Source organism: Trichosurus vulpecula, chromosome 8 (assembly GCF_011100635.1).
Source record: "Trichosurus vulpecula isolate mTriVul1 chromosome 8, mTriVul1.pri, whole genome shotgun sequence".
In the NCBI taxonomy this organism is placed as follows: domain Eukaryota; kingdom Metazoa; phylum Chordata; class Mammalia; order Diprotodontia; family Phalangeridae; genus Trichosurus; species Trichosurus vulpecula.
In genome coordinates this window covers 200,307,519-200,333,879 of record NC_050580.1, presented here as the reverse complement: position 1 = coordinate 200,333,879, position 26,361 = coordinate 200,307,519, and the positions used below count along the sequence as shown (strand labels likewise).

At 39.9% G+C, this 26,361-nt stretch overlaps 1 protein-coding gene across 3 annotated transcripts in view; it reads right to left on the bottom strand.

Annotated features, from left to right (window-relative positions):
- SQOR (sulfide quinone oxidoreductase) overlaps positions 1-26,361 on the bottom strand; it is a 45,926-nt gene that overhangs the window by 16,066 nt on the left and 3,499 nt on the right. For 2 of the 3 annotated variants that reach the window (XM_036736858.1, XM_036736860.1), the window contains exons 2-4: positions 14,326-14,576; positions 6,367-6,537; positions 4,240-4,293 (exon numbers count right to left, since the gene is read on the bottom strand). In XM_036736858.1, the coding sequence (XP_036592753.1) occupies positions 4,240-4,293; positions 6,367-6,537; positions 14,326-14,559 (459 nt within the window). In that variant the 5' untranslated portion in view covers positions 14,560-14,576. Of the gene's footprint in view, positions 1-4,239; positions 4,294-6,366; positions 6,538-14,325; positions 14,577-23,353; positions 23,432-26,361 lie in introns of those variants that run through there. The other variant, XM_036736859.1, reaches the window with a different exon arrangement.

Here is a 26,361-nt window from a genome sequence, read left to right as displayed (position 1 = left end):
AGCCTAAAATCTGTGAGAGTCTTAGCTCCAGTGTTGCACCCTCTTTTGCCGCTCTGCCACCATCACCAAAGAAACAGGAAGGAACCACACAGGATTGAGGGCTGCTTTGCATTTCTCTTTGTCCCACGGATTGCCACAGCCAAAGAATTCATTCCCAACGAGCCAGCCATGAGCCTCAATGTGCTTCTAAGGTTCATCTTCACAAAGCAAACATAATCAGTTGCCAGAAATATACTTGAAGTCTCTCCAACATTTGAAATTTTACACAGTTCCTTATTGGTATCCTGTAGGAACTTGATACTGAATCCTTTAGAGGACTTGTATGGCATTTTGTGATATATCGGTTCTCTTGTTAGTGACGATTTAGAACCTACTAGGCAGCAGTCCATTAAGCACTCAGGGTCACAGTATTATACTGGTAAGTCTCATTGCCAAACTATGATATAAATCAGTGAGATAACAGCTTGGGCTGATCTCTTTCTCTTCTTTGGTTAGAAGAAAATAACATTAGTGATTACAAGCTGATGCTTAGTCAACTTAACAAGCAAGTAAGACTGCTACTAATATGGTTAAGTAGAGGGCAATTAGGTGGCACGGTGGCTAAAGCAGTGACCCTGAAGTCATGAGGACCTGAGTTCAAATTCAGCCTAAAGCATTTGACACTTACTAGCTATGTGACCCTGGGCAAGTCATTTAACCCCAATTGCCATACACACACACACACACATATATGCATTATATGTATATAGATATAGATATATAGATATGCCCATATATTTCTGGTCCTATGTCACCAAGCATGTCTAATTAATTAATTTTAATTTGCATTTGTAACACTACCCTAGTCATTAAACAAACAAAAAAAAAATCCAACATATATAGTCCAGCAAAACAAATTCCCACAATGGCTATGAGTGAAAATATATGCCTCTCTCTGCAGCTCTTAAGTTCATCACCTCAATGGGAGAAGAGCAGTGTGCTTTATCTTCAGTTCTCTGGACCAGTTTATCATGGCACCCATTAGAGTTCTCAAGTTTTTTAAAGTCATTTTTGTCATGGTATAAATTATCCTACTTTTGCTTACTTCGTCCTGCCTTGGTTCATCTGGATTTTCCCAGTTTTCTCTAGAAGTATGCTAGTCACATTTCTAGGCATTCTAGAAATATATAGGTATAAGGATATACATATGTGTGTGAGCACATATATGTATATGTGTATTGTATATATGAATGTATATAAATACACATACATATATAGCTATATGTGTGTATGTATATAGGTGTGTGTATCCTTTTTCTTATTTTTAAAAGTTCTTAATAAATATGAGCTAAAATGTGTACCTCCTTATACGACACACAGAAAGAGAGTCAGCCCTTATATTCCGGTCAATGACCCCATGCTGAATGTTTTGTCATATATAAATATACTGTAATTAGTCCATCCCTGTATCTGAAGAATTTTTCTCCCTCTTCATCTTATTTTCAAAGATGGCAGGTTGGGTATGTATTGATATGATGATTCTTTTTTCAGATTAGATAACTGATGCCTGCAGGCAAAGCTAGGAGCCTTGAGGGACACCAGTTTCATGGCAGAATCAACAGCCAAAGTGACATTTTCAGAGAAAACTCTCTCCTGGAGAAGTCGCACCCAATATCATTCTCCGATAGTTAGTCTCTGGGGAGTCTGGCTTTGCTCAGCGTTACAATGTAAACTCCACCCTTGGGCAGTCTGCATGAGAAAAACGATCCCTATTCTAGAGGTATAAACAAACCTTCCCTCTGATTTATACCTACTCTGAAAATTTAGAGACCCTATCCTGGGATCTTGGGGCCAACCAAGCACTGGAAAGGCAAATAATGAGAATTGTGTTACAGTATAGTAACAACCATACTCCTTAGATATCATCTGTGAACCCAAAGAAATAAAACCTTTGGCTTGGCCACATCCCTGCAGCTTTTTCCTAAGTAATCACAGCGGGGTTGTATAACACAGTTATTGGCACAGCAAGCTCCTGACAAGGTCCTTGGAAGTAACAGTGTTTCCCAGAATCATAGAATCTGGGACCTCGGGCTGGAAGGAACCTGAGAAGTCATCTAATCCAACCTATACCTGAAAAGAATGCTCTCAACAACATAGTTGGCAACGACTTTCAACAACATAGTTGGTCACCCAGCCTTTGTTTTAAGAACAGTAGTGAGGGTGTTCAAAGCCACTACACCACCTGAGGGAACTCATTCCATTTTTATTAACTTATTTATTAATCTTTTTATTTATTTATCTTTTTTCATAAAATATACCTCTAGGTAACTTTTTTTTGGCAAGGCAATCAGGATTAAGCAACTTGCCCAGGGTCAGAGAGCTAATAAGTGTCAAGTATCTGAAGCTGATGTGAACTCAGGTCCTCCTGATTCCAGGGCTGGTGCTCTATCCCCTGTGCTACCTAGCTGCCCCACTCTATATAATTTTTACCCATTGCTCCTCCTGTTGCCATCTGGGGCCCATCTGAATGAGCCTAATCTCTTGTTGACAATAGCCATTCAAACACTTGAAAACAGTTATCATGTCCATCCTCCTAAGTCTTCTTAAGTGATCCTCATACGGCATGAAGAAAAGACCCTTCAGGGGCCTGGCTACTCTCCTCTGGATGCTACACAGCTTAGTGAATTAATGTTTTGTTTTGTCTGGAGACATGATTTCTTTAAGCGTAGAAGACCTCTTGGTGCGGCATTCTCTCCCCCAGTGTACATCAGCAAGATTAGCAGCAGCTCACCTGTACTTAAAGTCCTAGATTGTTGCCTGGTACACTGGGAGGCTATGAAGCATTCCCAGAGGTACCCAGCTCTCAGAGGCAGGACTTGAACCCAGCTCATTCCTCCTATATCTTTCTACAACACAATGCTTTTCTTACCAACATCTGTCCCAAAATGTATCATTATCTATTGTATCAGGAAAGAATAAACTTTAATCTCCTAACATTTGTATCTGTCCTGGTGCACTGAGAGGCTATGAAGCATTCCCAGAAGTACCCAGCTCTCAAAGGCAGGACTTGAACCCAGATCATTCCTCCTATATCCTTCTATAACACAATGCCTTTCTTACCAACATCTGTCCCAAAATGTATCTTATTTTATTTATCAGGAAAAAAAAACTTTAATCTCATAATATTTGTGTCTGTCATAGGATCATAGATTTAGAGCTTAGAGGGAATTTAGAGATCAAAAAATCCATTAACCTCATTTTATAGATAAGGAAATTGAGGCCACAAGAAATGGTGGGAACAAAAGCCTGAGAACATGACCTATAGCACCATTGTAAATGGTAAAACAGATCCAGTGTGAAAATTTACAGGTGACCATGGACCATCTCTTGGCACTATGTCTTCTTGGTTCTGTTTCTATATAACATCTGGCCAGGCCTAAGTGTGGTGCAGGAGTCAGCCTCTGTCCTGCCACTGCCCAGGACAGGACTTGTGAGTAAGCTCCATCAATCACACCTATTCACCACCAAGCTGCCATGGGCCCCTCTGTCTCTGATATCTCAATATCTTCTTGGCACCTTTCTCATGATGGTGGGAATGTCCCCCTAGACTGTCTGCATTGATATAGTGAATTACCCAAGGTCACACAGTTAGTAAGCGACAGAACTGGGAATTGAACTTAGATTTTCTGACTCCAAATCTAGGATTCTTTCTGCTATAACTCAAAAGCAGCCCTTCAGTGTATCCCCAGCTTCTTACTTTGTTTTGAAGAGAAATTTAATTAACTACTTCAGTAGGGATTATGTTTTCTGAGTAACTGTTTTGCTTCCAAAAACTTTTTTTTAATCTCCAGGTCCCCTACTAAGTAAAAACTAGATCTCACTTCATTTCAGGGAAATGTTTGTCATGGTCTACACCTCCCAAATCCAATATCTGAAGAAAAATTTCACCTGTAATGAGATTATTCCATTCCATACAAAGAACCATTTCTTTTAGATTGGAAAGGACTGTTTTGCAAGAAGTGCTTTTATAAAAAGAATACACTCAATTGCTGGCTAAGTTTAAAGGTTAAAACATATATGTTCCCATTGACAAAATTTCAGGATAACTCATTTTAACTGGGTGGGGGGGAGGAATCTGGATATTATCAATTATGGTTAGATGGGAATTTCTGAAAACCTCTCCTGGGACAGAACATCAAAATACAAGACTGAACTTTAGCATAAATGAATTCCAGTAACACAGTAACATTTAAGACATACCTTTTCAAATTCCAACTTGATTCCAAGAGCAATGATGAGATATTTATAAGCAATCTATAACACAAAAAAGATGGTATTTCAGACAGAGTAGAACTTTAGCACAAAATAGACCAGACAGCACCCATGGAATTGGGTTACATTTTCCCATGTTGGACTCCACTATTCCAGGAGACAAATAGCTCTCTGCAGAATGCTAAGAGAGAGACAGAGAGAGAGAGAGAGAGAGACAGAGACAGAGACAGACGGAGACAGAGAGAGCAAGAGAGAGAGCAAGAGAGAGAGAGAGAGAGAGAGAGAGAGAGAGCTTGCCTGTATGTAGGTGACCTCTGAGTTGGTTCATCATAGTTGGAGAATCCCACAGGTGAATTAAGTAACAAGTTATCTGTCCCTATTTAATAATGTTTGGGTGATGGGTAACACTCCATACTGTAAATATTTGCACTGTAATTGTATCTCTTTTCTGCCGGAGACAAAAAAATTCATCTTAACTACGTTGGTGGAAATGTGGGTTTGGGGGATACTAATTTTAAATTGACCCAGAGTGATTGACAGAAACAGAACAAAAGGACACTGGCATGTCAAGAAGCACAAACAAGGGGAATGGAACCAATAAGAAATGGATAAGCAAAGAATCTACAGAGAAAAGGGAGGATTTGAAGGAAGTTGAGAAAGTAGCTAGAAAGAAAGAGAACAGTTAGCTTTAAAAAAACTATAAACATGAGTTGGAAGAAGAAAAAGAACAGGCATATTGCATAAATCAAAACTAGAAGTTGAAGAATCAAAGAATTGACAATACCTATGGGAAGTCTAGGTAAGAAAATAGTTAGAGAGGTTCTAGTCTGAGAAGCGAATCACTACACTATTTCCCAAAGTGACTAAGATGAATGCGGTTTCAACTTGAAAATGGGGGCTTGCTAAGAGCAGTCTATCAGAAATAACTTGTTTTTCAGATCACAAGAGATAGCTAGTAGACAGAGATAAAGCCAGATGGACCCGCAAACATGTGGAAAGGACACTGGACTTGGAGTCAAGACCTGGAATCCTGGCTCTGCCCTGAAAATGTGGAAAATGCAACAGGGGTGTGAGCTGTAAACTATCTGTAGCTTTAAAGTGTTCATATATGCAACACGAACACCATCTTTGGATGAGGGAATTCTGGGAGGCTCAAACACAATGTTCCTAAAGCTAGCTTAGCCACCTCACTTTCTCCTTGGAGTCCAATAGCAGGGTGGGAAATGTTGGTATTTTAAGGATCTAGTATTCATGCTAATTAAATGGGGAGATTGACCACTTACCCTTTTTATCATTCCTATCCTCTATTCACTACCACCATACCAGATCACCAGGCACCTGTACATACATACATACATACATACACAAACACACACACATACACATACACACCCACACACACACACACACACACACACACACACACACCCCTACCTTACTGGAGAAATTGTCTCTCTTTTTTTTTAATGGCAGTAAACATTCCATAAACTTAATTGTGTACCTACTCTATATAAAGCACAATACTAAATACTAGGGAGATTCAAACTATATGTGGTACATACTTTCTACTTTCCTGGAGATCACTAATTTCAATTAGGGAGATAAAAAATACAGATAATAATAACACACAAGATTACATGATTAATGTTCTTAAGAACCAAAGTGAGGTCCAAGGAGGATGTCATTCCTGACAAAGGAGACTCTGAGAAGGCCTTCTGGAGGAAATGACATTTGAATTGGGGTTTAAAGAATAGATAAGATTCAACAGGCAAAGAGGAAGAAGAAACACCTTCCAAGCCTGGAGAATAGTGTCAACAAAGGTTTGGAGAAAGGAAAGTACAGGGAGCATTTGGAAGACAGAGTATCCTAAACTTGGCTAGGGCAAACAGTGCATAAAGAGGAATAGTATGATCTGAGCCTGGAAAAGTAGGATAATGCCAGATTGTAGAGAGGTTTTGGTTACCAGACGAAAGAATCTGAACTTTATCCAGTGGGCAATAGGGAGCCATTTCAGGCTATTGAGCAGGGGAGTAATGTGACCAGACCTATAAAAGGAAGATTATCCTGGGAACACAAAAACAAGCTAGGCAGAAAGGCCTTGAAGGGATGAATTACCTCTTTGCCATTATCAATGCGGATGCAGTTCTTGTCTGGATCCAACTCTCTCACTCTGGATTTGATCCATTCTACTCCTGATGGAATAACTCTTGCCGTGGGACGGCTGGATGATGACAGCTTTTTGGCACCAGCACCCACCAGTGTCCACAGAGGCTGGTAATAATGCTTCTAAGAAAGAAAACATTTAAGAATTCCTCTCAATGGGACTGCTCCAGAGGGGTAGGAAAACCTTTGCACTAATTACTGATCTTTTGAATGGGTCACATGGAAAAGTTCTTGGAGGTTTGGTCCTACAGGACTCTCTAGGTATTACTTCCTGAAAGACAGCCATGCTCTCAACCATAGAATCACAACAGAAAACCCATGAGTGGTTCCTTATTTCAAGAGCTCTGTGATTTCATCAATGTGGATATTCTCCCCTCAGTGGATCTCACACCCTCCATCACTTTACAGATGACTTGATAAGCTATTGTGGCCCCCGAAATATCCATCCCCTGGTGATTAGCTTTCTGGTAAAGAGTCTTTCCAAATTTGGCTAGGATTTTTCTTAGAAGACATCCTATCACTAGGCCCATATTTAAGACAATCTGATAGGGAAGAAAGAACTCTGGCCTTGGAAGTAGGAGACCTAAATTCAAGTACCAGTGCTGTCCTTTGCTAGTTGTATGACCTTAAGTAGGTCATTTTACCTGTCTGTGCCTCTATTTATCAGCAAAACTGTGAAGTCATTCTTGATAATCTCTAAGGTCTCTCTAAATAATTTGATTTAACTGCTCTAAATCCAATGATTCATTCATTGATAGGTCACCTACCTACCTAGCCCACCCAATAACTTTACAGATGAGGCAGCTGAGGCCCAAAACATGGCAAGGAATAAGATCACACATGTTGCGGGGAGCAGGGCTTCCTATCAAACCTAGGCCTTCTGTCTCTGAACTCCTTCCTCTAGCCTATACTACCTGCCTCTCCTCTAAGGTCCCTCGGCTCTAACTTCCTACGAACTTTTCTAGCTTGGTGGCTGCTACCAAAGTTTAAATTTTGCTGATATGGCCTGGAAGAATCCAGGCACCTCCATGCCATTATGGAGAATTAGAATCAGGTCCCCTGATAACAAAACTCATTTCAGTGGCTATGAATGAATGACAACTCACTGAAATCTCACTGAGTACTTACAAGGGATAGAGACTGGGATTTCATTAGTATGGGGAACTCTAGAATGAGGAGACTTCCCTACTGATGCAGGTCAGCACCTTCTCAACAATTTACAATTTTTTAAAAATTGTGTGAAACCCTGAGAGCTTACGAAACATGTTCTGGGTCACAAAGCCAATCTGTGTCAGAGGCCAGACCTGAATCCAGGTCTTCCTGGCCTTGAGGTCAGCTCTCTATCTAGTATGCTATACTGCCTCTACTTTATATGGTCCCTCTCCCCACTCCTCTTCCCCTCTTACCCCGCTTCTCAACCCTTTTCCCTCTTTCTCCTCCTCCCTTCCTCCTTCTGCTCTTCCTTTTCTTCTCCTCCTTCTCCTCCTCTTTATTCTTCTTCTTCTTCTCCTCTTCCCCCCCTCTTCTATCTATTCATCACTCATTCATTATAATGTTAAACTATATTAGTAATACGTATCAAGATAATACATTTATATAGTGCCTTTTTGCATCCAGACTTGTGATTACATGGTTGTGGGAAGGGCAGCTAGGTGGCGCAGTGAGTAGAACACTGGCCCTGGAGTCAGGAGGACCTTAGTTCGAATCTGGCCTCAGACACTTGACACGCTTACTAGCTGTGTGACCTCGGGCAAGTCACCAATTGCCCTGCCTTCCCCCCTCCAAAAAACAAAGAAACATTGTAGGAAACTCTGATGAAGAAATTGTCTCTACCAATGTGCATCCAAACCTGGAGAGTTGTCAGTAATTTTTCTAGGTGAACCACAGAAGTCAAATTTAGACCCAGGCTTTCTCTCTTTCCACACTATAACATGCTAACTATGAGTGCTTTGAGGTTACAAACTATGCATTGTATATAAGGCAAGTATATGCATTTTAATTACAGATATTACTAGACTTTCATTGCCCATCAGCCTAAAATCTCTGGATGGATAAGTCTGAAAGGCAGCTACTCTCGGGAAACAACTCTGAATGTGAACTGGTCTGGAAAACTGGCAGGCATCCAGATAAAGGATGAAACACCCTAGTTTAATGTGTACCTTGGGAATTTCAATCCATTTGTAGAATTTAGAATTGGAAGAGACATTAAAGGGTGTCTAGTGCAACCCTTACATTTTACAGATGAGTAAACTGAGGCTCAGAGAGTTAAAGTCACTTACTCATTTCAAAAAGGTTCCAAGAATTCAGGTCTTCATGGCTTCAAGACAAGGCATCTCTATATACCAGGCAGTGCCTGGGGATATTCAGACTACCTTTTATACAGAGTTGTTATGAGAAGAGTACTTTAAGAAAGGAGGAAAAGATCCCAAGAGATCTAGTCCAAATCAGGATTCTTCAGACTTTCAGAGATCCCATGGGCCTCAGAACCAGCCAATGACCATAAATAATCCCATGTGGTAACTACGAACTCCCTAGAGCCTCTTTATTGCTAATACACACCCCAGGACATCCTCATAGACCCCAAAACTATTCCAAAGGTTTAATTGCTTAGCTCCTGGCAACAGAAAATTGTTGAAAAGTTCCCCACTCCTCCCAATATCAAAAAATTAGCTGGTTTGTGAGCCAATAGTCCCTAAGGCACATTTTGTAATTATGTCTTAAGATCATTGTGGCTAATAGTGGACAGAAGCAATGGCTGTGAAATTGATGAATCTGCTGCCTCTGTGTATGGGAAGCAATAGGTTTCTTGTTTCAAGCTCAGTTTTACATGAACAATAGTTCAGTCACCAGGTTGTCCAGGAGTCAAGCATCAGAAAGGATTTGCTTCCAGCTATTCTGAGCCCCAAATGATGTGATTCAAACATCGAATACCTACTATATGCAGATCATTGTTCCAGGAAAAATATAAACTTAGATAAAAACCATAGTCCCTGCTCACGTAGTTTACAGTTTAATAAGTTCCTTAAAGATTCCCTGATGCTTCATGGCCAATTATCAAAGCTAGTCTCTGGAGTCCCACTGCTCTCTCCAGTCAGTGGCAGCACTGCATCTTCCAAATTTCTGGACTCATTATAGAATGAAGGTCAAAAAGGAGGCCTACAACACTGCTCACATAGATGTTCTATGGTCATTCACTTTGAAAGGAAAAAAATGAAAACATATTTAAAGAAAAATATGAGAAAACTTCTCACTTGTTCTTATTGGATCATAGGTACCTACCAATGAGTGAATCTTAAATAGTACAATTTGATTTCATGAAAATATCCTGACAAGGAATATTTATTTCCTGGCCACCTCACCTGCTCTATCTAGTCACGATAGAAACAAGAGTGGGAAATTTTGTTCTCGTCTTCAATCCACCCCCTTGTCATCTTCCCTAATCTTCCAAATAGTTTGCCTCAGGTAGTTCCTACTGTTATTCAGAAACAAAAAATTTTATGCCCAACACCCCCTAAAAAGGTTTAATTGGGAACATTTCACTAAAATTCTTGGAAATTCTTAACGTACATTAATATTTCTATCTGATCTTACCTTCTAATATTTATCACATTTCTTTATTTCATTCCTTTTTCTCTTTGTGGCAGCTAAATGTAGTGGATTGACTCTGGAAATAGAGCTAAGAAGACCTGAATTCAAAACCTGCCTCAGATTCTTGCTTAGCTGTGTGACCCTGGAGAAGTCAATTAACATCTCTCAATATCAGTTTCCTTACCTACTTCACAAGGTTGATGTGAGGACCAAATGAGATAACCTATGGAAAGTGCTTAGTAAGCCTTAAAATCTTGAATAAATGTTAGTGCTTAGCAATGAGATCACATGCAGAAAGTACTTTGTAAATCTTAAGACACTATGTGAATGCTATTAATATTAATATTGTTGCTGTTGTGACTCCATCTTCTTTACTAAAATTGTGCCCAACTTTCTCAAACCCATTGAGATGGTCTGATCAGATGCCTTTCCCCAGAGAGAGGGAAGAGTTGCTTTTTAAAAAAAAGCCAAAGTCATTCATATATACACCCCCTGGCCACCAAAAATCATACCACTCTAGGTCTACACCCTCATATGATTTATTTCTGATTGATATGTTCGTAGGTGCATAGGATTCTCTAATCCTATTTTGGTATATCTCTTTAAAAGTTTCTGAATTCCCAGGTTCATTCTGCCCTAATACATGCACACATACATATGTACATAGATACGTAAATACATATATGTGTGTGTGCATAAATGACATGGAAATGTTCTTTTTATTTAGTGTTTCCAGTTCAGACTATTTATCAAAAAAAAAAATGTCTGACTAATCTTATGCTGACGTAAATGGGATGTACCCAGAGGAGGAGAGCCCAGGATTCTGCAAAAGTCACTTTTGGGGAAGTCATTGCCACAGGAAGTTGGAGAGTTGAGGCAAGGCAGAATTCACCTAGGGTACAGCAGCTAGGAAAAGAGAGCATGCTATCTGCAGCTTGCTATTTTAACTAATTATTTCTGCTAAGGTGGAGCTAAATTCAGTCCTTTCTACATTGCTGAAGAACTGGTACCGTGTTTCCCTATGTATAAGGGTGCACCCTTTTTCGAAAAATTTGAGGTGTAAAAACTCTGTGCATCTTCTACAGTGGTTGTAGTTTTTTTACTTGCATTTCCCGCTTTTTCACACTTGTTGTCTTTGCGCTCATTGTTTCACATTTGTTACCGGTATATTAGGTTACATTTTGCCACGTTCTGCCCAGAAATGGCTCAGAAAAGATTTTCATACAGTGCTGAATTCAAGTTAAAAGTGATTCAGTTTGCAAAAGTGAATGGAAATCATGTTGCTGAACGTAAGTTTGGTCCTCCTCCAACTGAGAAAACAATCCAAGACTGGCTACAAGAAGAAGAAACCCTACTGAAAAAGCCACAGCAGAAGAAGGCCATGAGAGGCAAGTCAGCAAAATGGCCTGATTTAGAGAGGGAATTGAAGATATGGATTGAAGAGCAAAGGGCAATTGGAATTCCCGTATCCACAAAGATGGTTCAGCAAGAAAAAATGCTGATGAAAAAGAAGTTACTGATTTCAAAGGAGGACACAATTGGTGCTTCGGGTTCATGAAACGGAATGGAATAAGCATGCGTACATGCACCAGACTTGCCCAAAAGATGCCTGAAAGCTATGAGCAGTTGAATAAAACTTGAGTTCAATAACTTTATGTAATACATTTTTTTTTCAAATTTCGGGCCCCAAAATTAAAGTACATCTTATACATGGGGAAATACGGTAAGTACAGAGGTCATAAAAATTCCAGTACTCCAGAGCAGAACCTGGTTGCTAGGTGTGTAGCAGGAGGTGGGGAAGGAAGGAAATAAGCATTTATTAAGCACCTACTGTGTGTCAGACATTCTGCTAAATGCTTTACCAAAAGTATCTTATTTGATCTTCACAACAATCCTGGGAGGTCGGTGCTAGGAGACAGGGTGGACAAAGGCAGGGGTCCACTCACAGTCTGGGTAGTGTCGTGAAGGAGCTGTTCAGTTTCTGGGTAGCTGTCCCTTGGACTTTGGTATATCCCAGAATCAGAACAAATGAGACCAAGATGGCTATGTCACAAGCTTCCCCATAACCTTTGTTTTTATAAAATAATAACAACACCTAGCATTTGTACAGCATTTTAAAGTTGACAAAGCACTTCATGAATTATCTCACTTGATTCTCTCACCACAACCCTATAAGGTGGGTGCCACTATTATCCCCATTTTGTTATTGTTCAGTCATTTCAGTCGTATTGGACTCTTCATGACCCCATTGGGGTTTTTCTTGGCAAAGATACTGGAATGGTTTGCCATTGAAACTTTCTACGGCTCATTTTACAGATGAAGAAACTGAAGCAAACAGGGTTAAATGACTTGCCCAGGGTCACACAGCAACTAAGTGTCTGAGGCCAGATTTGAACTCAGGAAGATGAGTCTTCCTGACCTCAGGCTTGGTATTCTGTCTGAGGCTGACAGAGGTAAGGTGATTTTTCCCAAGGTAACAGAGATAGTAAGCACCTGAATCAGAATTTGAACTCAGGTCTTCCTGACTCCAAGTCCAGTGTTTTATTGATTATGCTACCTCGCTGCAAAATTTCTTAAGTTCCATGGGAGTATGAATCAGTAGCGTCTCTTTCCCTTGAATCCAAAAAAAACACTGTTGTATTCATCTAAACCAGGGGTGGGGAACTTGTGGCCTAGAAGCCACATGTGGACCTCTAGGTCCTCAAGCAAGGCCCTTTGACTAAGTCCAAGTCTTACAGAACAAATCCCCATAAAAGGATTTGTTCTGTAAAACAAATGGCCACACCCAAGGACCTAGAAGGTCATAGGTTCCCCACCCCTGATCTAAACTTTTCCATATGCTTCCTCATAGGATCATAGATCTAGAACTGTAAGGGAACATCAAGTGCATCCCTCTCATTATAAAGATTATTAAGCAGCCATCTGTTCTCTGCTCTTTCCCATACTTCCTCTTAAGGAAGTTCTTTGCAGAACTACCAGAGGCACCTAGGTAGGGCAGTGGACAGAGCTCTGGGCCTGGAGTCAGAAACACTCATGCTCAGGCATGAATATGTTGGGGGGCAGCTAGATAGCACAGTGGATAAAGTGTCAGGCCCGGAGCCAGGAAGACTCCTCTTCCTGGTTCAAATCTGGCCTCAGATACTTACTAACTGTGTGACCCTGGGAAAGTTACCTAACCCTGTTTGCCTCAGTTTCCTCATTTATAAAATGAGCTGGAGAAGGAGATGGCAAACCACTCCACTATCTTTGCCAAGAAAACCCCAAAAGGGGTCACAAAGAGTCAGACATAACTGAAAAATGAATGGACAACAACATGGATATTTTGAATAGAGATTTCATTACATTTTCTTTCCCCACCAAAATCGCCCATGTTCCCAATTTCCCCGTTACTGTTTAGGTTACCACTGTACTTCTAGTTACTCAGGCTCACAACTCCTCACTCACCCACAGAATAAGCATCTAGGTGTTGCAGTGGATGAAGCCCCAGGCCTGTAATTAGGAAGACCCGAGTTCAAATCTGTCCTCTGACACTTACTAGCTGTATGACCTTGACCAAATCACTTAACCTGTTTTTGCCTCAGTTTCCCTATCTGTAAATATGAGTGATAATAATACACCTATCTCCCGATCTTTTTTGAGGATCAAGTGAGATAATAGTTGTAAAGTGTTTAGCACAGCGACTGGCACATATTAAGTGCTATATAAATACTAGCTATTATTATGCAACTAGCTTCCAGACCTTCTCACTTCAACCCCCACATATCTCACAACTGTTTCCTCCTCACTGCTACCACAGCCTACTCTAGTTGTAGCCCTCGTCACCTCTTCCCTGCACTTTTACAATAGCCTTTCTATTCATTTCCCTATCTCAAGTCTCTCTCCACTCCAATCTATCTCTCTCATTCTAGCCAAAATGACTTTCCTAAAGCTCCTGTCTGACCATGAAGTCAAGAAACTCCAATGGTTCCTTATTGATGAGTACTATTCCATCTTTATCACATCTTCTTTAATGTTTATTTTACATATATTTTATAAAATACATAATTATTAATATCCATGTGTGCCTATAATTTATAAATAAAAGCTAGCATTTATATAGCACTTTAAGGTTTGCCAAAGGTTTTGCAAATGTAATCTCTTTTGATAATTAAGTAAATAAATACATCATATTGGGAATGCATGCTCAAAAGATTTTTACCAATGGGGTTCAAGAAAAAAAAAGTTTAGAAACCATTGCTCTACAGTACCACATCCCAACACACACACACACACACACACACACACACACACACACACACCCCTAGGATTCTAATCCCAGCTTACCTCACTAGACTCAACAATGGCTATATGTTCAGCCCCCACTTTCTTCTTTATTCTGGAGCTCATGGTGATCCCACCACTGCCCCCACCCAGGACCAGGAACTCATAGTAGTCCTTGGCAGCAGAGGGGGTCCCTGTGTGCAGCTGAAACTTGCTAGCCTGCTGAGTTCCTCGCTGGAGGAAGGAGGCAAGAAGCCTAGTTGAGGGGCAGGATACCACCATGACCAGGGGAGTCATCCTTGGTCCTGGTCAATCTGTGGGGGGAAGAAGGAGAGAAAAGACATCATTATAAATAATAAGTAACTCCCATATATAATAGTTTCCTTAAATAATATACAAAAGTGACAGATGTAAGCTAGGAACTTAATAGTCATAATCATAATAGTTAAGTTTACAAAGTGCTTTACAAATATCTGATTTGATCTTCATGACAACCCTCTGAGGTAGGTGCTATTATTATGCCCACGATAATATTTTGCAGATGAGGAAATGAAGCAGACAGAGGATAAGTGACTTGCCCAGGTTCACATAGTAAGTGTCTCAGGATAGATCTGAACTCAAGTCTTCCTGACTCAAGGGCCATCGCCTTAGCCACTACACCACCTAGCTACCTTTAAGAGTCAGGTAGCTCAAGTCAGTGTCCACGGTCTTCAATGAATCCTCCTACATCTTTCTCTTCAGTCCCTAACATCTCCCACAAGTAACCTTTGGATCATATACAAATGGACCACTGACTCACTTTTTTTTTTTCATTTCTATTCCTGACTTCCCTCGTTCCACCCCACCACTTCCTCCCCAAGAAAGCTTGGGAGTCCACCCCAGGAATTTTGCTGGCTCTGTTGGATGGTCTGTCACTTGATATTACCAAAAGCCAAGCCCCCTTTCCAGGCCACCAGCTCCAAACCATCCTCTTCCCATCCTCCCTTCCAGATCCACTATATGAATTATCTTTCCACACTAGAATATAAACTGATTGAGGGCAATAACCATCCCCCTTGTATTTGCACCCCCAGGAATGAGCACAGTGCCTGGTATACAATTATTGTTCATTCATTAAGTCATGTCCAACTCTTCATGACTCCACACCTTCTCTCCTCCACTATCTCTTGAAGTCTGTCCAAGTTCATGTTCATTGCTTCCATGATACTATCCATCCTATCCTCTGCCATCCCCTCTTCCTTTCACCTTCAATCTTTCCCAGTATCAGGGTCTTCTCCAATGAGTCCTGTCTTCACAGGAGTCAAAGTATTTAGGCTCCAACTTCAGTATTTGTCCTTCCAATGAGTAGTCTGAATTAATTTCTTTAAGTATGGACTGATTTGATCTCCTCTCTGTCCAAGGGACCCTCAAAGTCTTCTCCTGCACTGCAGTTCAGAATTGTTGATTCTGTAGCTCTCAGCTTTCCTTATAGTTCATCACAGTCATGCTTTGCTATTGGAAAAACCATAGCTTTGGCTATACAAACCTTCCTCAGAAAGGCGATGGCTCCGCTTTTTTAGTATGCTGTCCAGATTTGGCATAGTTTTCCTTTCAAGGAGCAAGCATTTTTTAATTTCACGGCTGCAGTAACCATCTGCAGTGATCTTTGAGCCCAAGAATATAAAATCTGACACTGCTTCCACTTCGCCCTTTATTGGCCATGAAGTGATGAGACCAGTAAGTGCTTAATAAATGCTGTATCTCTCTACCCCTGCTCCTAGAACTTCCTAGTGTTCTTAAGACAAATTCTCTCCCTCCTCTGCTTTCAGGTACCCCTCCTGACACTTCTAAAACCCCTTCTGATTGGACTACTGCTGCTAAACTTATCTGCCACTTTACCCAGCTATTACCCATTCTTCCCCTGGGCTGTCTCCCCCTTCTCTCCTTTTAATCCATTCTATGAAAGCACTTACAGAAACCATAGAGAGTTTCTTCTCTCAGACTACCTACAACCTAGTGAGAGTTGGATAAATATAAACCGGAAGTAACAATGGGTCAAACTGACCTCAAACCTTTGCAATTTGACTTTACAGCAAGTAGTGACTCAGCCCCAGCCCTTCCCTGCCTTAAAAAAAGCCTTTATCCTTTATTCCAAATCGTAGCCAGTTTAACTTGTGGGAGAAAGGGCATGCTAGTCAAACCACCGGATGCAGATTTGCAAGTGGCCCTCCACACCTTGAGCAATTTCAGCTAAAATGGCAATAAAACTGATCCAGACCTGGGATTGTAAAAATGCATTTTATGTACAAAGTAGACACAGTCTAAAAAGAAATATTTTATTGTAACCAGTTCAATAGACAATTTCTACATTAAAAGTACTTCCCAAAGTTGTATCCTTGTTAATTTGTTTCAGTCCTGTTTGTTTATTCAGTCTATTCGGGGTTTTCTTGGCAGAGATACTGGAGTGGTTTGTCATTTCCTTCTTCAGCTCATTTTACAGATGAGGAACGAAGCCAAACTGATTAAGTGACTTGCCCAGGGTCATACAGCTAGTAAATATCTGAGGCCATATTTGAGCTCAGGTCCTCCTGACTCCAGTGCTCTATCCACTATACCACCTAGCTGCCCTAAAGGAAAGGTATACAATCATTGCTACGGCATTGCTGTTATGATGTACAGTGTTCTCCTGGTTCTGCTTATTTTACTTTGCAACAGTTCATATAAGTCTTCCCAGGAATGAAAAGAGGAAAAGGAAAAAAATGTTGCTCCTGTGGACACTGAAGCCTTTGGCAATGAGGAAATTAACATTTCTCAGATCATCTCTGCTTCTTCACCCATGTTGTCCCCACTTGGTCATCTCTGGAGTAGAATGTGAGGCTCCTTTCTCCAGAAGATGGAAGGAAGCATCAAAAAGAGAAAAGAACTCCAGCTCTGGAGTCAGAGGATGTGACTTGAAATTCCACCTCTGTTAATACCTCTGTGACCCTGGGGAAGTCATTTTACCTTCCTGTACATTTACTCATCAGTAAAAAGAAGGAAATAGACTCTGAGGTACCTTCTAGTTCTAAATCTATGGTCTTAACATCTCCCCTGGCCCCAAGCTCCCATACACATCACATTCAACCATTAGAGGGCCATCCTTTGTTTAAGTATATCCTCCCGGTGAGAAGCAACACGACGCTGTTATCAATCACTAATGCCTGAATGTGAACTCATTTGGCGGATCATTCTCACCCAGCAGCGGGAGATATGTGAGTCCAGAGTGAGTGTATTAAGAATATGACAAATGAGAGAAGAAAAAAAAAAGTTGGGGAGAGGGGTAGGGGGGGACAAGAGAAGGACAAAAAAGCAAACTATCAGTTTCATAATTTTGCCCATTTGCTATCACCGAAATGACTAGATTTGGCATTCCTAATGTCTTGGGCAAATACTTAAGTACTAAATGTAAGGTGGCTTTTAAGTATCCTCTGCTTCTGCTCCAAGTATCCTAATGAATGCATGAATGAATGAATGATTTGGAGCAGTGGACAGAGCACTGGGCTTGGAATCAGGAAGACTCATCTCTCTGAGTTCAAATCTGGCCTCAGGCACTTACTAGCTGTGTAACCCTGGGCAAGTCGCTTAACCCTGTTTGCCTCAGTTTGCTCATCTGTAAACTGAGGTGGAGAAGGAAATGGCAAACCACTCCAGTGTCTTTCCCAAGAAAACCCCAAATGAGGTCACAAAGAATTGGATACAACTGAAATGACTCAACAACAGCTATTATTAGAGAGATGTATTGCTTTTAAGTCTCCTCTGCTTCTCTTGGGGTATCATGATGGATGCATGAATGAAAGAATGACTTAATAGCATTTATTACCATGTGCCTTTTGTTTTTACACCACTTGTTCTTATTGTTTGGAGTGTTCTTGGCAATGATACTGAAGTGGTTTGCCACCTCCTTCTCCAGCTCATATTACAGATGAGGAAACTGAGGCGAACAGAGCTAAGTGACTTGCCCAAGGTGACACAGTAAATGTCTGAGGCTGTATTGGAACTCAGGAAGATGAGTCTTCTTGACTCCGGGCCCAGGACTCTATCCACTGTGCTACCTTGCCAACCCCTTTTATACCACATTCATTTCCCATTATATGCCTCTCTTACAAGTGAGTTTTCCTTTTTAGCAAAGATTAAAAAAGAAAAGAAAAAGTTCAGCAAAATCAACTAATACATTAACTGTGACTGACAGTATAGGCACTATTTTATACTCACTGTACCCCACCCTCTGCAAATAAAAGAATAGGCTTTGACTCATTCGACTTCCATATCCAAGCAGTTGCCAAGGCTTGTGGAGTTTGCCTCTAAAATTCTTGGATCCATCCGCTTCCCCCTGCTGGTAGAGCCACCACCTAACCCAGGCCCTTTCACTTGGCGTCTTGCAAAAATCTCCTAACTGATCTCCCTTGTTCCAGCCTTTCCCCCTCTACTCCATCCTCCACACAGCTGCCAAGTCAAAATTCTTAAAATACAGCTTTGACCATGCCACTGCTAGGAGATTAATACTACTAGACTTGGGGCATTGGCTAGAGTGCCAGGCCTAGAATCAGGAAAATTCATATTCCTGAGTTCAAATCTGGCCTCAGATACTTACTTGCTGTGTGACTCTGGGCAAGTCTCTGTTTGCCCTCCAGAGGGAAAACCCTGTTTAGCCCTGTTTACTCTGTTTGCTTCCAAAAAGAAGAAAAAGAAAAAGCCTTTCCTGATTCCCCCAATTCTTAATATTCTCTTCTTGAAATTAGGTTGCATTTCTTTACCTGCTAAATTATACCCTCCCATTAGAATATTAGCTCCTTGAGGGCAACTAAAGAGAGAGTTGCTTGATAAAATAATGTGATATATTTAGAGTCTTAAGTCCTGGGTTCAAATCCCAGATGTGCTGCTTGTTACTTCTGTGACCTGGGACCAGAGAGAAGGGAAGAGAATAAGCACTTATACTGAACCTACTAAGTGACAGGCAACTTTGCTAAGGGCTTTACAAATATTATTGCATGTAATCTTCACAACAACCCTGAGAAGTCAATGCTGTTATTATCATCTCCATTTCACAGATAAGGAAACTGAGGCAAGCAGAGGTTAAGTGACTTGCCCAGCGTCACACAGCTGGTGAATGTTTAAGGTAGATTTGAACTCAAGCCTGACTCCAGGCCCAGCACTCTATCTGCTGTACTTGACTTCCCCCCACCTCAGTTCCCTCTCTACAAGATAAGAAGGGGAGATAACATTGAACTAAATTACTTCTAAGGTCTTTTCCAACCCTAATCATACCATTGTTCTTTGTACCCCTGGTACCTAGCTCAAAACAACAGTAGGAGTTTAATAAATGTTTGTTGAATTAACTTAAATCTTCTATGTGGGAGGGAGAATGATTACAGTAATCTATACTTCATGGTTAAAGGAAACCATTTTCTCCAATCCTGGACCCTGATTTTAACCCAGTGGAAACTGTGAATAAAAATTTACTGAATATAGAAGAAAGGTCCCCAGAAAACCAAATCTGTGTAGACTTCAGTAATTCACAACCTCCCTGTGACTCAGTTTCCTCATCTGTAAAATGGGAGGATTGGACTAGCTGCTCTCTAAGATAGCTTCTAGCGCTGACCTTCTATGATTTTCTGTTTGAGGGAGCAGCTGTAGGACAATCATAGACTTCTCTGATTCAGCTAAGAAGCCCAGTTCCCTGCCTTATTTCAGCACTTAGCAGTATAGGTTAATAAGCAACTGGAGACATGAAACTTCTCAAGACCAAGTTATCTGAGATATTGCCAACAGGCTTTTAAAAAATAAACAAGTTTTTAAAGAAGCAAGTAATTTATGGGAGAATTGTTCCAAGCTTCAAGTAACTTCCTGACAGCTACTGCAAATCAAGATTATGAACTCCTCCTAGCAACTAGAACATCCAAGCCATATAAGCAGGGACCATAATTCAAAGTCATTAGTAGCTCAATTATGCAAAACTCTCCCCACAAATTACTAGAAGCAACAAGGCAGACTAATAGCATTTAATGATAATAATGAAAAAAGATTTTAATACCTAGCATTAGAACCAAAATGCATTCCTGACATTGGCCAAGACTTATAGCCAGAAGTACAAAGATACTCATGAACCCCAACCTCACAAAAAATCAATTTCTGTCTTGGGGTCAGTACAAAGACAATAAGAAATGTGCCAATAAATTCCCTGAGAAAGCAATATATAACGATTATAAGAATGCAAATGGAAAGAACAGTTAAAAATGAACACTTAGTAATTATAATCACTGAATCCCACCCAAGAGAAGAGTTACAAAAAAGCACCTCAATCCCTTATTTAAAGAGATGGGGCATTATGTGTATGAAAATGTGCATATCCTGTCAGATATAGTCAATGTGTTAGCTGGCTTATTTTTTAGCTAGATGAACTTTTTTCTCTCTCTTTTAATCTTTTCTATAAGGGAAGTCTCACCCTGGTATAGGAGGGTTATTTAGAAATGAATGTGGTAAGATGTGGAAAAATTGGGACATTAATGCACTGTTGGTGGAGTTGTGAACTGATCCAAACATTCCAGAGAACAATTTGAAACTACACCCAAAGGACTATAAAACTATGCTAACTCTCTTACCCAGCAATACTACTACTAGGAAGTAGTATTGTATCCCAAAGAGATCAAAGGGGAAAGGACTTATTTGTACAAAAATATTTATAGCAGCTCTTTTTATGGTGGCAAAGAATTGGAAATTGAGGAGATGTCTATCAATTGGGGAATAGCTGAATAAGTTGTGGTATATGATTGTGATGAAATACTATTATTCCATGAGAAAAGATGAGCAGGGAACAGGGCAACCAGAATATAAGCCATCTTGGAGTGGGGGGGAGGGTAGAAATGGGGAGAAAATTTGTAATTCAAACTGTTGTGAAAATCAATGCTGAAAACCAAATATGTTAAATAAATAAATTTAAATTTTAAGAAAAAGAAAAAATAAAAAAAAAAGAAAAGATGAGCAGGATGTTTTCAAGAAAACCTGGGAAGACTTATATGAACTTATGCAAAGTGAAACAAGCAGAACCAAGAGAACATTGTACACAAAAACAGCAATATTGTATTCAATTGTGAAAGATTTAGCTACTCTGATCAAGACAATGATCCAAGACAATTCTGAAGAACCCATAATATAAAATACTATCCACATCCAGATAGAGAACTGATGACCTCTAAATGTAGAGTGAAGTATACTTTTTTAACTTGCTTCCTTTTTCTTGTTTCTGTGGGTGTGTGTTTTCTTTTGCAGCATGAATAATGTGAAAGTACGTTTTGCATTGCTTCACATGTATGATCAATACCACATTGCTTGCCTTCTCAAGAAGTGGGAGAGGGACAAGGAGGAGAAGAATTTGGAACTCAAAATTTTTTAAAATGAATGTTAAACATGTATAACCTATATCTGATTGCTTACTGTCTCAGAGAGAAAGGAGAGGAGGGAGTGAGGGAAGCAACAGAATTTGGAAATCAAAACTTTTTTAAATATTAAAAAAAAGTATTTTAACATGTAATTGGAGGGAAAAATAAAATCTATTTTTAAATGTTAAAAAATTTTACATGTAATTGGGAAATATTTGATGAAATAAACATGTTTTTAAATGTGGTATAAAAATAAAAGGTATCCATAATAACAAATGAATGAATGAACAAATAGTGCTGAGAAGCACCATGAACCACCAAATTTGCCAGCTCCCTCAACTACCTATGAATTTACATGGCAAACCTATCTATTAGGATGTAAACAAACTGATTCCTAGTGATTCTTCTTTCCATTTACTAAATGAATTCATTTATTCCTGAGTTCTTTTGAGGTGAAAAACACAAAGTAGTTTTCAGTGCTGACATTTCTGTCATCATTGTTTGTGGAGGCACATAGTAGTTGACATGGCAGATAGAAGGCCAGTGTTGGACGCATGAAGGTCTGGGTTCCACTACTGCTTCTGACCTATGTTAATGGAAATGTCCTGGAGCCAGCTCATAGGAGCCTGTTGTTAAGATTTTCAGTGTGAGCATTTATACCCCAGAAATCAGCAAATGCTACAAATCAGAGCTTGATTTATTGTTTTGTTCATTGTCTAGACTTAAGAAACTTAAGAAGGTGGTGAAGAAAATGTTAATACTGTAGATTAAACTTTTTTTTAGGCAGAGTTAAGTGACTTGCCCAGGGTCACACAGCTAGAAAGTATCTGAGGCTGACTTTACAGCCAGTTCTGAATCCACTGTGCCACCTAGCTGCCCCCAGATTAAGTCTTTTCCATGCTTTTTACCTAAAGCCAGTTGCCAAACATTTACCAGCACACCCATTTCTCTCTGTCTCTATCTTTTTCTCTCTCTTCAATCTCCTGCCCCTCTTTCTGTCTCTCTCACTCTTTTTTTCTCTCTCATACTACACACACACACACACACACACACACACACACACACATTTATGTATGTATATATTATATATAGCCTACATCTAGTCTATGTGACCATAAAAAAAGTCCCTTAATTTCTCAATGCCATAGACAACAAGCTAAGATGAAAAATTAGAACCCAGGTGTTGATTAACATCAGCAAAGGACCTTTCTATCCTGGAAATCTCCTATGTGGATGAAATCACAAACCGAGATTTTTTAAAGGACTTTAAATTCATGAAATACAGGAGTTAGAAGGGATCTCAGAGGTCATCTCTTCCAACTCTTACTTGAACAAGAATTGCCCATAAGCATATCCAACAAGTGGGCATCCAGTGAGCAAGAATCCACCACCTTCCCCAAAAGTCCATCCCACTCTTGGATTCTCATGCTACTTACTCTGAGCCTACAGGCACTGTTATTCCTATGAAACTAATTTATTAATGCACGTTTAATATTAAGTGCAAAATAGTTTTAATTTTAAATAAGATAAAAATTCTTTAATTTCTACATCCCAAAATCCAAAAAAGCAGTTATTTTCTGCAGAATAAAGCAATCAAATAAACATTTTTTTTCATCTGCAGTCTAAATAGGAGAATAGTAAATCACATGTTGTTTTCTAAAAGACAGGATTAGAATACACAAGAAACTCCTACTTACATCAGTTCCTGTTAGTTTCAGGCACTTAACATGACATTTGTAATGCTTCACTGTTCCAGGAGATGCAGCTTTTCTGTCAACAAGTTATCCTAATCTCTTCCTTTAAAATGTTTCCTAATTCCCCCATCACATGACATGTGACGTACTTGGACTGAGTTGGCAAAGACACCTAACTGGCCTTCATCCAAGGGAATGAACAGAGACACAGATTCCTTCTCTGACTGCTTTTAAACGGGCCACCAAGCAAGCCGGTGCTAGATAGAATCTCATCCAGAACTACTTTTGATTGTTGCTTGTTGTTTAGCCGTTTAGTCATGTCCAACTTTTTGTGACTCTGTTTGGGATTTTCTTGGCAGGAGAGAGTGTAGGATTATGGATTTAGGGCTGGAAAGAATCTTAGTGACCATCTAATTCAGCCCCCTCATTTTACAGATAAAGAAACCTTCCAGGAGTGGGGAAACTTGTGACCTCGAGGTCACAAGTGGCCCTCTAGGTCCTCAAGTGTGGCCCTTTGACTGAATGTAAGCTTCACAGAACAAATCCCCTTACTAAAAGAATGTGTTCTGCAAAATTTGAGCTCAGTCAAAAGGCCACACCCGAGGACCTAGAAGGCTACATGTGGCCTTGAGGCCCCAGGTTCCCACCCCTGCCTTAGACCAAAGGAATAAGGTAACATGCCCAAGATTACAAATATATTAAATTACAGTCAGGATTTGAATCTATGTCTTCTGACTCTCAATGCAGAGTTCTTTCTACAGTACAATTCCGTCAATCATACTCCCTTTATAAGTTCATGGATAGTTTTATCTTGAGACAGAAAATATAGATATACCTTTCATTTCATTCACTGTATGGTCCGTTATTTTGAGGCACCTACGTGACAGTAAATAAAATGCTGCACTTGGAACTAGGAAAACCTGGGTTCTAATCCTGCCCCATACACTTACTAGCTGTGTGACTCTGGTCAAGTCACCTAACCTATCTTTACCTATGTTCTGTAATTTGTAAAAATGAGGATAATTATAGCACCTACCTCACAGGGTTGTTGTGAAGGTCAAATGACATGAAATATGTAAAGCACTTTATAAACCTTAAAGCACAATATAAATGACAGCTATTAACATTTTGGATGTGTGCATTCAAAACAAATAAGAAAGCATGAACAGAGGAAAAATCAAGAGCTTCCCTAGTTCTCCCATATCCGCAGTTAACCACTTTGATCCCACTTTATAGTTCTAGGCTCATAATGATTTAGAGCTACAAGGGACCTCAAAAACTATCCAGTCTAACCCTCTCATTTGACAAATGAGGAAACTGGAGCCCAGAAGTTGAAGTAACTTGCCCAAGATCACAGTTACTAGGTTTTTATATCCATGACAAGAACTTTTCTTTTCCATGGTCTTGTAGTCTGAAGATAAAATACAAAGTTTTGGCTAAAAAAAAACCTTACTACCTGTGTGACTGGGCAAATCATTTAAGTTCTCTGTGCCACAATTTCTTCCTCAGTCAAACAGAAAGGTTGTACTTGATGACCTTAAATCAATAATCCACGATTGTATAATCGATACCTGAAATTCCACAGGTACAGCATCACTAATTCAGTTTAAGATTTTGTTGTAATATCTCATGCAACATGTCTTTTCGGGAGTAATTACAGGAGGCACAGTGGATAGAGCACTGGTCTTGGAACTAGGAATTATCTTCCTGAGTTCAAATCCGGTCTCAGACACTTCCCAGCTGTGTGACCCTGGACAAGTCACTTAGCCCTGTTTACCTCAGGCTCCTCATCTGTAAAATGAGCTGGAGAAGGAAATGGCAAACAGCTCCAGTATCTTTGTCAGGAAAAACCCAAATGGGGTCATGAAGAGTTGGACACAACTGTAATGACTCAACAACAACATTCTAAAATGTTATCAACTTAAATTTCAGGGTGGATGACTTTCAAATCCTTCCCAGAAAGCATGTTTTGATAGGGAAAGTCAGGAGTAAACATGAGGGCTTTTGATATTCTAGCAAGTTGGGAGAAAAAACAAAATTTGGAGAGTCTAGTGGCAGTAATGGACTGCTAGGTGGCATAGTGGAGAAAAGTGCTGGGCCTGGAGTCAGGGAGACCTGAGTTAAAATTGGGCTTCAGACACTTATCAGCTGTATGACCCTGGGCAAGTCACTAACCCTCTTTGCCTTGAGTTCCTCATCTGTAAAATGAGCTGGAAGAGGAAATGGCAAACCATGAAAGTATCTTTGCCAAAAAAGCCCCGAAAGGGGCCACAAAGAGTCAGACACAACTGAAACAACTAAACAAGAGTAGCAACAAAGACAAATCATTAAATCATTGCATTTAAAGATGGAAGGAATATCAGAAATCACTTTAGTACAACTCTCTTATTTTTTAAATTTTTATTTTTTTCATTCTGAAATTGACAAACACCAAATAAAATGAGTGTTCCTATCTAAATAGAATAGAAAAAGGAGTATACAATCTCTACTGCACAATTCTCTTTCCTCTATAACTATATTATAACATGTAACCTTTTTTTGGAGGCAACAGGGGTTAAGTGATTTGTCCAGGGTCACACAGCTAGTAAGTGTCTGAGGCTGGATTTAATCTCAGGTCCTCCTGACTCCAGGGTCAGGGTGCTACTCACCATGCCACCTAGCCGCCCCTGGACACGTAACTTGCAAAGCAATCTTACTTGTTTGTCTTCTTTCTAACCTTCTTTCTGTCCTCTTTTGTGCATTTAAAATACTTCAGTGACCCTCTCTTTTCTTTTTCTTTCCATTTTTTTCTGTTCCCCTATTCCTACCATACCTTTTCAATTACCACTGAAAAATAAAATAAAGGGGGCAGAGCCAAGACGGCAGCTGCAAAACAGGGACTTACCTAAAGCTGTTCCCCTGGACCCTCCAATCACCTATAAAAAATGGCTCTGAACAAATTCTAGAACTGCAGAACCCATGAAAAGACCACTGAAGAAAATACTAGCTTAAAAATTAGATTGGAGCAAGTA